At 38.1% G+C, this 14541-nt stretch overlaps 1 protein-coding gene across 1 annotated transcript in view; it reads left to right on the forward strand.

The window, feature by feature from the left end:
• The window catches only part of rtf2 (replication termination factor 2), a 45419-nt gene extending 31848 nt beyond the window's left edge, over nt 1–13571 (forward strand). The window contains exons 8-9 of the mRNA XM_084425432.1: nt 3073–3147; nt 12943–13571. Of these exons, the coding sequence (XP_084281558.1) occupies nt 3073–3147; nt 12943–13142 (275 nt within the window). The 3' untranslated portion in view covers nt 13143–13571. The remainder of the gene's footprint in view (nt 1–3072; nt 3148–12942) is intronic.
• The last annotated feature ends 970 nt before the right edge of the window (nt 13572–14541 follow it).

A 14541-nucleotide genomic window follows, 5' to 3' on the forward strand; every position in this document is an offset into this window, starting at 1 on the left:
TTTTTATCAATGAAAAGTAGCCTTTTGTGAGCAGAAGAGACCCCAAACTTTTTTAATGGTAGTGTACAATGGCAAAGTAAACGTCTATGACCGGATGAGCGTTCTCTCACTGTAAGGACATGATCTTAAAACAAATCCGCCCCTGTTCTATTGAACAAAGTTAGACTTTAATTAACTCTGCAAGATAAACCTCAAGGTAACCACTTCACACATGCATAACGAAGTAAAGCTTGTGATGAATTTCTGCTTTTGTGTCAGTCACACTGAGTTCTGAAGAAGGGGTTTTAATACAGCTCGAAGTGTTATGGGCAATATTTGTGACATGCTGTTGTTTTCCACAGAACAAAATTTACATTTGTGCAAACAAACACAAATGCACGTACAATGAAAGTCAAGGCTTGTCAATAATTCACAAGGCGCTGAGTTAAGCACATGGTTTCCAAAGTATAGCCACAAAACCTAAGCATTTTATGTATTAAAATAGGATTAGTGTGAGAAAATTGCTTGTTAATCTTGTCTGTGAACACGGTAGCTTTTTGCACAAAACCAACAAGCCAAGGATACCAGAAGGGTCTTTATAGATACAAATTCAACACTGCTTTAACAACATAAGAACTTCACTTTTCCAAAAATTAAAAGAAAAAGCCCCATAGACCTCTAATTTAAGTGCATTTTTACTAAACTGAGGGGCAAGTCTGTGGTGATTGACAGTATGCCACAGATTCTGTGGAAAGTACTTTTACTGAACCCATAGCATTCCTGTATAACTGTAAGTAAATACGTGAGGCTTGAATAAAGGTTAAACTTCACATAGAAATAACTGACTGGAGTTATCAGTGTAGGACAAATGTCAATATTAACAGAATTTTATTTTATCCACCCTTTTAGTTTTGCTTCAGCTTAAATCAGGATAAAGTAAAGTGTACATGTGATCGATTATCCATATCTGCTGCATAAGCTGAGAAGCTTCTTCACTGTTCAAAGGCTCTTAACAGAGCATTTGATCAAAGTACAATGCCATGTTTCATACTATTTGAGTGCACATTGACTAATAAAGGTCGCATGGTATGATACAGTTTGACAAAAAGCTCTTGTTATTTTATTTAAAAGGTGCATTGCGCAACATTTCATGTTAAAAATACCCGTTTTTCTAACCCATACATGCTTAAACAATTGCCTGATGGGCTGAATGAGCCCTTCTATGATCACTGTGATTGCCTCTATAATCCTGTACAGTAAAATAATTAAGAGGGATTCGGGTCGGAATCGACTGGGCGTGACGTCATGCGCGTTCACGCTCACCTGGCTATGTCTGGCAGGTTTGTGTATTCGCCGCCATTATCCGCATCAGCGAAGACAACTCAAGCGACTTTTGCAAAAGTAGAAGATGGATTCAAAGAGACCGGCTTCTAGTTCATCCCAAACCCCAACGCAAACTCCACGTTACCGCATGCACAACTCTGGTTGCAGTTTCGCGTGTCGCCAGAAGGGGGCATAGTTCTGCAAAAACTCAGAGACTTGCGCAATGCACCTTTAAGCTGAGATCCTACTGTTGTGTCTTGCACATATATATATACACTACCGTTCAAAAGTTTGGGGTCAGTACGATTTTTTTATGTTTTTAAAAGAAGTATCTTCTGCTCACCAAGGCTTTTTTTATTTGATTAAAAATACAAACAAAAACAGTAATATTGTGAAATATTATTCCAATTTAAAACAAGCTGTTTTCTATGTGAATATACAGTAAAGTGTAATTTATTCCTGTGATGCAAAGCTGAATTTTCAGCATCATTACTCCAGTCTTCAGTGTCACATGATCCTTCAGAAATCATATGATGATTTGATGCTCAAGAAACATTTATGATTATTATCAATGTTGAAAACAGTTATTTACATTTTTATTTCATGATGCTATGATGAATAGAAAGTTCAAAAGAACAGCATTTATCTGAAATCTAAAGCTTTTGTAACATTAAACACTACCCTTCAAAAGTTTGGGGTCAGTAATAATATTAATTTGATTTTTTGCGGGAAAGAAATCAAATAAATCAATACTTTTATTCATCAAGGATGAGTTAAACTGATCAAAAGTTACAGTAAAGACATTTATAATGTTAGAAAATATTCTATTTTAAATAAATGCTGTTATACACATTGTAATATATATATATATATATATATATATATATATATATATATATATATATATATATATACATATATATATATTACATATATATATATATATATATATTACATATATATATTACATATATATATATATTACATATATATATATATATATATATATATATATATGTAATATATATATATATATATATATATATATATACATATATATACACACATATATATATATATATATATATATATATATATGTATATGTATGTGTGTATGTATGTATATATATGTATATATATATATATATGTATGTATGTATGTATATATATGTATGTATATATGAAGAGTTTAGATGCAAAAGCCTCTAAGTGCCATCTGAAATTTTCTTCTAGAATGATCATTTTTATCAAGCCCATATGTTTAAGGTCAGTAATTTCACTTAAATGACAATTAATAGGTCATTTTCATTGCCATTTAAGTGAAATTACTGAATTTAAATATACAAACTTGATAAAAATGATCATTCTAGAAGAAAATTTCTGATGGCACTTAGAGGCTTTTGCATCTGAACTCTTCATATGTATATATATATATGTGTATATATATGTATGTATCTTTTCTAACATCAGGATGTTAGATTAAAACATGAACGTAAAAATAAGACATGCAGTGTGGCTAACTAAACTTTAAACATTTAATATTAGCTTTAACAAAATGCTGTATTAAATAATTTGTGAATGAGACTTAACGCAAGTATCCATAAGCATCAACTCAACCTTATTATCATGCATGTTCTCAGAAAACAATGTTTTATGCTGTTTAAACGTCCCCTATAATGGTTAAACTACTTATGTTTAGTACTTTACTTAACTAGTGAAACTACTTAATATTTAATTGTTTTTTCTTCTTTTTTTCTCTTCTAATGGCAGAAAGCTGTGATTTACCCAAAGACACATCAGAGACTAAATCTACATCACTGAATGGAGACGACGGCAGTGAATCAGGTATCCCAGCATGCCAGGGTACAGAAGGGCTGTGGCTAGATTTACATTTTAGATTGAACTGTATGTAAATGCTTTAGAAAGCACAATTAGCCTATGTAAGTGTTGGTTTCTGAAATGAGGAATCTATATCTATATCTATATCTGTACGGGAGGGGCAGAATGAGTGCATGTAGATGTGATGTATTTCATCATCGTTTAGGAGGAAGGAAAGGAAAACTCCTCATGGAAATATGTTGCAATTTAAATTTCGAAAGAAATATATTGCAATTGCATTAATTCCTGAGATTACACAACGTAGTCTGGTCATGTGAAACATTTATCATTGCATACTGGTTCACATATTATTTATAAATAGCAGGGAGTATGTACAGCGTTATATAGTACTGTAAGCACTATCGTATTTTATTTTGTTATATCCATCATGACAGCAGTGGAAGAGAACTCATGTGTCACATGTCACTGAAACATGACTATGCGTTCATAAATGATTAATAAGTGATATGTTCATTATTGTATGTATGTTTTGTATATTCAGTTGTAAGACATTTACAATTGATTAGTACCGTATTTTCCGCACTATAAGGCGCACCGGATTATAAGGCACACCTTCAATGAATGGCCTATTTTAGAACTGTTTTCATATATAGGGCGCACCGGATTATAAGGCGCATAGAATAGAAGATACTGCAGTCAAATGTTTGACTGGGTTTGCGTTATGCAGTGGTCACCAACCTTTTCAAGCCTAAGATCACATCCAAAGTCCAAATGTAAACCAAGATACCTTGTTCATACTCGACGCGTTTGCATGAGCGCGAAGTTAATAAAAAAAAAATATCCGTCTGCTCGGGCAGATTCGGCTTAACAGCGCGCGCGCGCCTCTGAATCCGAAGATGCATGACTTTGAGCCGAATCTGCCCGAGCAGACGGATATTAGTAGTACATCTCATCACACCGGCACCCAGTTTGCGCGTCTAAATCAGTTATATGGTCTGGTGTTCAGTCTAAAACAAAACAGTTGCGTCAAGTATAAATGCCTCAGCTGTCTTCTGTAGTGTAGGGTGTACTGCAGTGCAAGTGCTGACTGGTGAGGGTATAGACAGCTGTCTTCTGTAGTGTAGTGTAGTGTGTACTGCAGTGTAAGTGCTGACTGGTGAGGGTATAGACAGCTGTCTTCTGTAGTGTGTAGTGTGTACTGCAGTGCAAGTGCTGACAGGTGAGAGTATAGACAGCTGTCTTCTGTAGTATGTAGTGTAGTGTGTAGTGTGTACTGCAGTGTAAGTGCTGACAGGTGAGGGTATAGACAGCTGTCTTCTGTAGTGTGTAGTGTGTACTGCAGTGCCAGTGCTGACAGGTGAGAGTATAGACAGCTGTCTTCTGTAGTATGTAGTGTAGTCTGTAGTGTGTACTGCAGTGTAAGTGCTGACTGGTGAGGGTATAGACAGCTGTCTTCTGTAGTGTGTAGTGTGTACTGCAGTGCAAGTGCTGACAGGTGAGAGTATAGACAGCTGTCTTCTGTAGTGTGTAGTGTAGTGTGTACTGCAGTGTAAGTGCTGACTGGTGAGGGTATAGACAGCTGTCTTCTGTAGTGTGTAGTGTAGTGTAGTGTGTACTGCAGTGTAAGTGCTGACTGGTGAGGGTATAGACAGCTGTCTTCTTTAGTATGTAGTGTAGTGTGTACTGCAGTGTAAGTGCTGACTGGTGAGGGTATAGACCAGGGGTGGGCAATTAATTCTGACAAGGGGCCACATGAGAAACCTGAATCGTGTCAGAGGGCCACACCAACAATAACACTTAATTCTGCTCAGCTTTCTTCCATTGTACAATTCCCTTAATTATATATTATGAATAGCTGGTACTGGTAATCAGTAGAATAAAACTAAAATAAAATTCTGTTTATATTAGGCTAAGTGAAATTGTGGTGCGTAGGTCAAATAAAACAAAAACAATCACTGAATCAGTGCAATTTAATTTGAACTTGTTAATCTTCAAAAACAAAGAATAACAAAAGGTTTATAGAAATGTAACAACACAGCAACTTGTAATGTTTTCCTCCTCATTTTACCTTTTCAGTACAATTAACACAGTCAGTTCTGGGCTTAAACAAGGGCAGCATGTTTATAGACATGTAATAAATTGTAATGTTTTCCTCCTCATTTTACCCTTTCAGTGAGAATAATCCAGTCTGTTCTGGGCTTGAACAAGGGCACTGAAATCTGGCTGCATGTCTGAGGTGGCTATACGAAGGACAGCTGAGAGGTGGTCATCAGTGATAGAAGATCTGTGTTTGGATTTGTTGAACTTCATCACTGAGAATGTCTGTTCACATACATAAGTAGATCCAAAGAGGACTAGAATCCTCTGAGCATGCCTCCTCAGGTGTGGGAAGTTCTCTTCTTTGAGGGAGGCATAAAAGTCCAGCAGTGAGGCTGACCTGAAGTGCTCTGCCAGAAGTGTGTCAGACTGCAGGTCAATCAGTTCCATCTGAACATCACTTGGAGCATTATCCACATTGCAGTTGAAGGGAGAAGAAACCATGTGCATTTCATTTTCTATAGCTTTAAAATCTTGAAATCGCCTTGAAAACTCTGCATGCAGTGCTTCTAACATGGGTGAGTACTTGTGGATGTGATCGGCTGATGGTGTGGCCTCCTTTAGTGTTGGCAAGTGGGTCAGAAGGTTGTCCTTCACTTGGCTTGAGATAAGCTGCAACTTCCTCATGAAAGCCTTCACTGCACTGTACATCTCATGCACAAAAAGGCCCTTGCACTGCAGTTTGACATTTAGTTCATTCATTAGTGCAGTTACATCTACAGCAAACCCGAGGTCTGCCACCCAGTCCTCATCAGAAAGCTCTGGGATGTCATGTCCTTTCTTCACACAGAAATCCTGAATCTGTTCTCTCAGGTCCCAGACACTTTTCAGTACCTTGCCTAGGCTGAGCCACCTGACAGGGCAGTGGTAGCTGATGTCACCATGTTCCAGCTCATTTTCCTCCAAAAGAGCAACAAATTGTCTGTGATTTAATGCTCTCGCTCTGATGAAGTTAACTGTTTTAGTTACTGCATCAACAACATGGTTCATCTTTAACACTGTCTTACACAACACTTCCTGGTGGATAATACAATGCAAAAATGTCAATTTCTGCACAGGATTAAGTTCTGTCACTTTATCCTGCATTCTCTTTAAAAGACCGACATTTTTCCCAGTCAGATTTGGACAACCATCTGTTGTCACACCTGCCAGATTCTCCCATTTCAGTCCTAACTTGTCCAAACATTCATTTACCTCTTTGAATAAGTCATTACCAGTGGTTGTCCCTTTCATTGACTGCATGGATGCCAGCTCCTCCGTGACTTGAAAGTCTGCAGTCATTCCACGTAAGAAGATGAGAAGCTGAGCGGTATCACGCACATCGCAGCTCTCGTCCAAAGCCAGAGAAAAACAGTCAAAGTCTGCAGCTCTGTTCTTCAGCTGAAGCTCCAAGTTTCCACCGATGTCCTCAACCCGCCTCGTCACGGTGCGTCGGGAGAGTGAGATGTTCTCAAACGCGTCCTTTTTCTCCGGGCACATCAGTGCAACCGAGTCCAATAAGCACTCCTTAATAAACTCTCCGTCCGAAAATGCCTTACTTTTTCTGGCGATTTTGTGAGAAATGACATAACTTGTCCTAACGGCTGCTTCTCTGGTGGTGTAAAGTTTTGTAAAAAGTCCTTGTTGAGTGTGCAGTTTTGCTAGCAACGCATCAGACACACTTGCGCGCTCTTTTTCAGACAGATTTCTGTATTTATCCTCGTGTTTAGTCGTGTAGTGCCGATTCAAATTGTAATCTTTTAACACAGCGACCTGTGTACCGCAAATCAAGCACACAGCGTTACCTTTAATTTCTGTGAAGAAGTACTTGGCAGTCCATGTCTTGTTAAAAACACGACATTCATTATCAACTTTTCTTTTCTTAGCGTGTGCTGACATTTTGAGGGTAACACCACTTGTTGCTATTCAACTTCACTGTCGCCTGGCAACAGAGCGCGAGCCTCCGCTGAGTGCGCGCGCATTCCGCGCAACTCCCCAAACAGATCTTCGGATGCGGAGGCGCGCGCGCGCTGTTAAGACGAATCTGCCCGAGCAGACGGATATTAGTTTTTTTATTACCTTCGCGCTCATGCGGACGCGTCGAGTTTGACTGCAGTATCTTCTATTCTATGCGCCTTATAATCCGGTGCGCCTTATAGTGCGGAAAATACGATAGATATTTTTATAATATATGTTGGGCCGGGGCCGGACAGGGACACACAAAGGGCCGGATGTGGCCCGCGGGCCGTAATATGCCCAGGTCTGGTATAGACAGCTGTCTTCTTTAGTATGTAGTGTAGTGTGTAGTGTGTACTGCAGTGTAAGTGCTGACTGGTGAGGGTATTCAAGTTCAAAAACCTTTATTTGTCCCCAAGGGGCGATTAGTTTTGCTGCAGTTTAAGTTCAGTATACCTCACGTGCAGACGTCACCTCTTTTTTTTACAGAGTTAAGCAGAGAGATAGCAGAGGGTACAAAGGAGAATTTATATCTATTTGTTTTAGCGGATGGCTGACTAAAACGGGAACCAGAAGGCAGCATCGTAAATTCTGCATTGAAGGGGGTGAGAACTATCAGACATGATGGATTCAGCCTTTTTAAGTACATGTCTATTGTACAGTTCGGTTAGTGTTATCTGCTGAATCCCGATGATTTTGCTGCTAACTTTATTTACCATTGCTAATGTGTTTTTCCGTTTTAAACTAAGAGAAGCATACCAACAAATACATGAAAAAGTAAAAATGGACTCAATAAAAGATTTATAAAAGAGAGAGATCTGTCAACTTGAAACTTAGCTAGCTTTCTCAGACAGAAGAAACGTTGATGACTTTTCTTACTCAGCATGTCTGTGTTTAGTTCGAAGGTGAACTTTTTATCAGTGATGATTCCCAAATACTTGTACGACTCAGCAAATTCAACCTCTTTTCCATCTATAATCGTCTTTACAGGAGTTGGATGGGGACGTCTAAAATCAATGCACATGTCCTTTGTCTTTGTAACATATAAGTCTAAAAAAGCTTCTTTGCACCAATTTAGAAAATATTGTAGTACCGGGCCATAAGATGTTTCAGTGTTGTCCATTAAACTTACTAGTGGCGCTTTTCCACTGCATGGTACGGCACGGTTCGGCTCGGTACGGTTCTACTCGGCGCGGAACGGTTCGGCTCGCTTCGCTTTTCCACTGCGTGGTACGACTCGACTCGGTACGGCACGGTTCGGTTCGCTTTAGCTCGGTTGCTTTTCCATTGCAGTTAGTACCGCTTCAAACTGGGTGGGACTGATCGTTATAGTTGCCGCCTCTACTGCCATGACATCATCGTAAACGCGCCACATTTCAAACGCACAACACAGGGGATGGTGCTCTTGATTCTCGGCATGTGGATGTTTTTAAATTAAATTAAACGTTCTTATAATGGTTTACTATATGGAAGGAAAATTCTTAACGTGTAATTAAACGTTGCGTTCATATTCTGGGCTCATCTGATTTTTTGTACATAGCATAGCCTACTTTGTTATGATTTTAGTATCATAATGATTAATAAATGCACGCACAATTATCCGTGAACTTGATTTGAACAAATGCCTTTCAACTTGTGTGTGCAAAATTCTGAATTAAATGAATGTGCAGCAATCTTTACAAATAGAGAGTCTAGGCCTAATGTACTGTTTTAAACTATAGCCTACTGCCATTAAAAAAGCGCATTTAGTTAATGTTACATTATTTTTTTCCATCTGCCTATGTTGATTATGAAAAGTGAACAGCACGAGTAGAGAGACATGGAGCGAGTCAGACATAATTTTGACCACTTCATTAAGTTTTGTTTTGTAGAAAACCTTTCTTTAAAGTGAATTTCGTTTTGTATAAATTGTATCTTAATTTTAATAATTTTTTCATCAAACAATTGCCTGGATTGAATAAATAAGATGCAAAATAGACAATTTAACCATTGAGGCGCTCGAGCGGTCACTTGCATTGTACGTTAACTGGAGCGCATCTCATCCTCAAATACACAAAGCTTGAAATGTCTTTAAACGAAATAATTCAAAACAAAAAGAAATAGGCTACTCTCTTATGTAATCCATTATGTGCATTTCTCTCTATAGGCGCGTTTGCTACGAATATGGCGATCGTCAACTTCATCTTTGCCATGCACAGACACTGACAGAAAACACTATTTTATAAATAAAAATCAGTGCACGCGTTTTAATAAAATTAAAACTTTAATTGTGATCATTAATATAATTGAATATTAAATTTTGTGGCCAAGTTTTGCTCATTTATTAATAGTATATATATAGGCTATATATAGGCCTAATTTTATTAAATTGAACAAGCGCAAAATTCAGCATTCAATCAAATATTCAAAAAGACTTAATAATAATGTTATTTCAACATAATATCTTGTTATTTCGACATAATGTGCGTGCAACAAGCAAGATGTGCGTTTGTAAATCCGGGGACGCGTGCACTGATTTTTATTTATAAAATAGTGTTTTCTGTCAGTGTCTGGCAAAGATGAAGTTGACGATCGTCATATTCGTAGTAAACGAGCCTATAGAGAGAAATAACATTATTATTAAGTCTTTTTGAATATTTGATTGAATGCTGAAGTTTGCGCTTGTTCAATTTAATAAAATTAAAACTTTAATTGTGAACCTCAACAGAGGTGGTACCATTTAAAGCGAGCCGTACCGTACCGTACCATGCAGTGGAAATGCGCCATAAGTAAGCCGTACCATGCAGTGGAAAAGCGCCATATGACTGCATCATCTGCAAACTTTACAATATAGTTATTGGTCAGTTCACTCCGGCAGTCATTAGTGTGCATAATGTACAGAAGTGGAGAGAGAACACAGCCTTGAGGGGAGCCGGTTGATGTCATTGGAATTCCAGAAAAATGTCCATTTACTCTCACTCTCTGTGTCCTGTTAGTAAGTCCAAAATCCAGCCCACCAAGTTGCAGTCCAACCCGAAATTTTCTATGAGCTTCTGCACCAATAAATGGGGCTGGATAGTGTTGAAGGCAGACGAGAAGTCCACAAACAGCAGTCTGACATGGTTTTTATTACCCTCTAAGTGCTTGTATATGAGATTAAGCAGAGTTATAGTAGCATCCTGCACCCTCCCTGTTGGCTCTATATGCAAACTGCAAGGGGTCAAGGAAATGTTCAATTCTGCCCAGCAGTTCTTTCTTTACCATTTTTTCAAAGGACTTCATAACTAATGAAGTTAGAGCCACAGGTCTATAGTCATTCAAAATTCTAGGGTGGTTGCTTTTTGCGATAGGAATAATTATTTATTGTTTCCATAAGTTTGGGACTCTACGTTGACACAAAGACAAGTTAGAAATGTGATTAAAAAATGAAGCCTAACTGATCCGCACAAAGGGTCAGCATACGGCTGCTAATGTTGTCGGGGCCCAGAGCTTGTTACAAACCTTGCTGTATTTAAAAGTATTCACAACATTTCGTTCAGAAAAAACAAGAGTAGGAAGACCAGAGTTAATTAGACTATCCCTTAATGCACCCGTTTCTTTACTAAAATCATGGACATCAAACCTAGAATAAAACTTGTTAAACTCCTGTGCCAGGGTAGAGTCGGCCGTAAAACCTTCTAAAAATGTCTTTTTCCTTAATTTGTCATTAAGTCCAACAATATTCTTGACACTGTCCCAGGCTGAGCCCAAATTATTATTACTTAGTTGTCTTTCTACTTTATCTTTGTAACCCAGTTTGCACCTTTTTATTTCCCGTTTGATCTCTTTTTGTATAGAGTTAAGATCAGTAATACTGCCCTGTTTAAAAGCAATCTTTTTCTTATTTAACAGGATTTTAAGATGTTTGCTCACCCAAGGTTTACTATTGTGTATAGTAGTAGTGTAGTGTGTACTGCAGTGTGTACTGCAGTGTAAGTGCTGACTGGTGAGGGTATAGACAGCTGTCTTCTGTAGTGTGTAGTGTAGTGTAGTGTAGTGTAGTGTGTACTGCAGTGTAAATGCTGACTGGTGAGGGTATAGACAGCTGTCTTCTGTAGTGTGTACTGCAGTGTAAGTGCTGACTGGTGAGGGTATAGACAGCTGTCTTCTGTAGTGTGTAGTGTAGTGTGTACTGCAGTGTAAGTGTTGACTGGTGAGGGTATAGACAGCTGTCTTCTGTAGTGTGTAGTGTAGTGTGTACTGCAGTGTAAGTGCTGACTGGTGAGGGTATAGACAGCTGTCTTCTGTAGTGTGTAGTGTAGTGTGTACTGCAGTGTAAGTGCTGACTGGTGAGGGTATAGACAGCTGTCTTCTGTAGTGTGTAGTGTAGTGTGTACTGCAGTGTAAGTGCTGACTGGTGAGGGTATAGACAGCTGTCTTCTGTAGTGTGTAGTGTAGTGTGTACTGCAGTGTAAGTGCTGACTGGTGAGGGTATAGACAGCTGTCTTCTGTAGTGTGTAGTGTAGTGTGTACTGCAGTGTAAGTGCTGACTGGTGAGGGTATAGACAGCTGTCTTCTGTAGTGTGTAGTGTAGTGTGTACTGCAGTGTAAGTGCTGACTGGTGAGGGTATAGACAGCTGTCTTCTGTAGTGTGTAGTGTAGTGTGTACTGCAGTGTAAGTGCTGACTGGTGAGGGTATAGACAGCTGTCTTCTGTAGTGTGTAGTGTAGTGTGTACTGCAGTGTAAGTGCTGACTGGTGAGGGTATAGACAGCTGTCTTCTGTAGTGTAGTGTAGTGTGTAGTGTGTAGTGTAGTGTGTACTGCAGTGTAAGTGCTGACTGGTGAGGGTATAGACAGCTGTCTGCTCTGAAACACATGGAGTTTTAACCACTGTGCACTTGATGTGAGCAAAACATACAAACAAAATTATATAATGTATTAAACATTTATGAAATGCATAGTCATGTTTTGTAAATGATTAGTTATTCATTAACTAATCACTTGTAAATGACTTGTAACGGAATTTACAGAACATACATTAAATGTTAGTATATCACTTGCTAATCATTTATGAATGTTTTGTAAATGATTAGTTCATCATTAACTAACCACTTATAAATGACTTACAACTGAACGTTATTATAAAGTGTTACCGAATAGGGGTAATTTCTTTCTAAAATAAATCTTGACCCCAAATGTTTGTACGGCAGTGCATTTGAATATTTGCATCTATTTATAATTATATGGCATACGCTTTTATCCAAAGCGGCTTATATGCATCTATTTAAGGTGTATTAAATGCATGCATATGGAAGCATAGGTCCTCTATGACCCTTAATGCTTATTAATGCATTAAAAATATAATCAATAACAAGACAAAACATCTTGCTTGCCATCCTTTCCTCAAACTGTGGAGTTCTCATGCGAATCTGTGGAAGCCACATGGGAATTTACTAGCAAATTATTTCCCCCCAAATATGCAAATTAAGTGGTGAATTCATCTAGGGACAAGTCAGGCTTCTGGGATTGTCTTGTCCTCAAAAAAAAAAAAAAAAAAAAAAAAAAAAGAGAGAGAGAGAGAGAGCAGCCCATATGTGCACAGTAGACTTAGAGAACAAAACAAATTTAAGAAAAGATTATAGTCATGCCACTTTTGTCAGATTTTTATGTTTTTATGACAGCATTAAACACAGAGGTCAGTCATGCAGAATTATGGATAAAGGTCCATGATAGTTAGTGGTTTGCATGTAACATCTCATCCTGACGTTTATGAATGCTGAATAATGGATGTGTGTGTTTTTCCCGCTCAGCTCCGGGACCGTCCACATCCAGCGAGAGCTCGAAGACGTTAAAGGCGCCCGTGGGTCTCGTCGTCGGCAGCAAAAGATCCATCCAAGCCATGAGTGATAAATCTGAGACCTACAAGTCTCTCTTCACGTCCCACAGCTCTGCCAAACGCACCAAAGACCAGATCTCCAACTGGGTCACACACACCCCGTACCACTTCTGAGTGCGCTCTTCCTAGTGAAGCTCGCCCTCTAGTGGTCAGACACGTCACACTGTCTGCTGGATTCATGCATTTCTTTCTCACCATCAGTAACATTGCATTTTGTATTTACCTTGATTCGATCATCTTAATTTTGTTGCATGATTAAGTGTTTTAGTATAACTGTCTTTGCCATTATCATTATTCTACTGGATTGTGCTTTGCAGCAATATCTTGTTTTAAACCACTTGCAGTTATAGGCAGATATCTTTGTATGTTTTCCATCCTCAGGAACATGAACGTGTGTGTTTCCTGAAGGAGCTGTTGTTGTATCTAAAGAGTGTTTCTTGTTACGGTATAACTGAAATCACCCACTAGTTACAGTAGTCATGCATTGTACTTTTAAAGATGCGTTATTTGTGGATACAATAAAGGTCAAATCTGGGAAAAACATGCACTGTTTCTTTGTATTTGTTAGTTATGGCACTCAAATTCTGCTTTTGACCACAGGGTGGCAGTAGATGTCTATGAATAAGCGCTTTCCCAGTCAATCCCTGTTAGATTAGGTGTATCTGACTCTGCAGTTTCTTTATGTCCATCTGACAGGAGAATTAATTAGTATGTGTCTTAATTCCTGTGTGTGTGTGTGGCCTGGTAAACTCTACATTACTGGGACAAAATGTCCCCACAAAGATGGGACATTTTTAAACAAAACGGCTTATAAATCAGACTAAGTTTTTTTTTTTTTTTTATGTAAAACTGCAAAATAGTAAAACAGGTTTTAATGGTAGGTTTATTTTAGTGGGAAAGAATATACTGTTTGTACAGTATAAAAATCATTGTCTATGGAAAGTCCCCATAAAATATGAAAACAACGTGTGTGTGTGTGTGTGTGTGTGTGTGTGTGTGTGTCAGCAATTACAGCAATGTGCGTGAGAAAGCTTGAGAAATGCATACCTAGAATGTCAGTCAAACTTTAAAATGCCTTGTATTAATTACTGTCAGAATGTACATGTTCTGTGGGACATGTTTAAGGAAGCTGTTACATATAAAGCTTATTTAAAGAAAGTCTTGCAGGCCTAAAGAAATAATAATATAGGCTGAGGAAGATTCCTCTCATGGAAAACCTGGAAATATCAGGTAGCTCATTTTGAAATATAACTTCAAATATGTCACACTGTGAAAAATTAAATGATGACAACACGTGTTTTACACTGACTTTAACTCATCACAATAAGTTAAGCAATTTTCAGCTTTTTTCAAATACATGATACAAGATTCAACTCGTTTAATGTAATTTAAGTTGAAATGACTTCAATAAGTTCGTTGTACCTAAAAAAAAAAAAAAAAAGAATTCAGCAACTTCAGCCTTAATCTTAATTAGTACAATCATTCTCATAAATCCGTATCCTGTTTAACGAAC

The sequence above is a fragment of the Rutilus rutilus genome (assembly GCF_951802725.1).
Source record: "Rutilus rutilus genome assembly, chromosome: 12".
NCBI lineage: Eukaryota > Metazoa > Chordata > Actinopteri > Cypriniformes > Leuciscidae > Rutilus > Rutilus rutilus.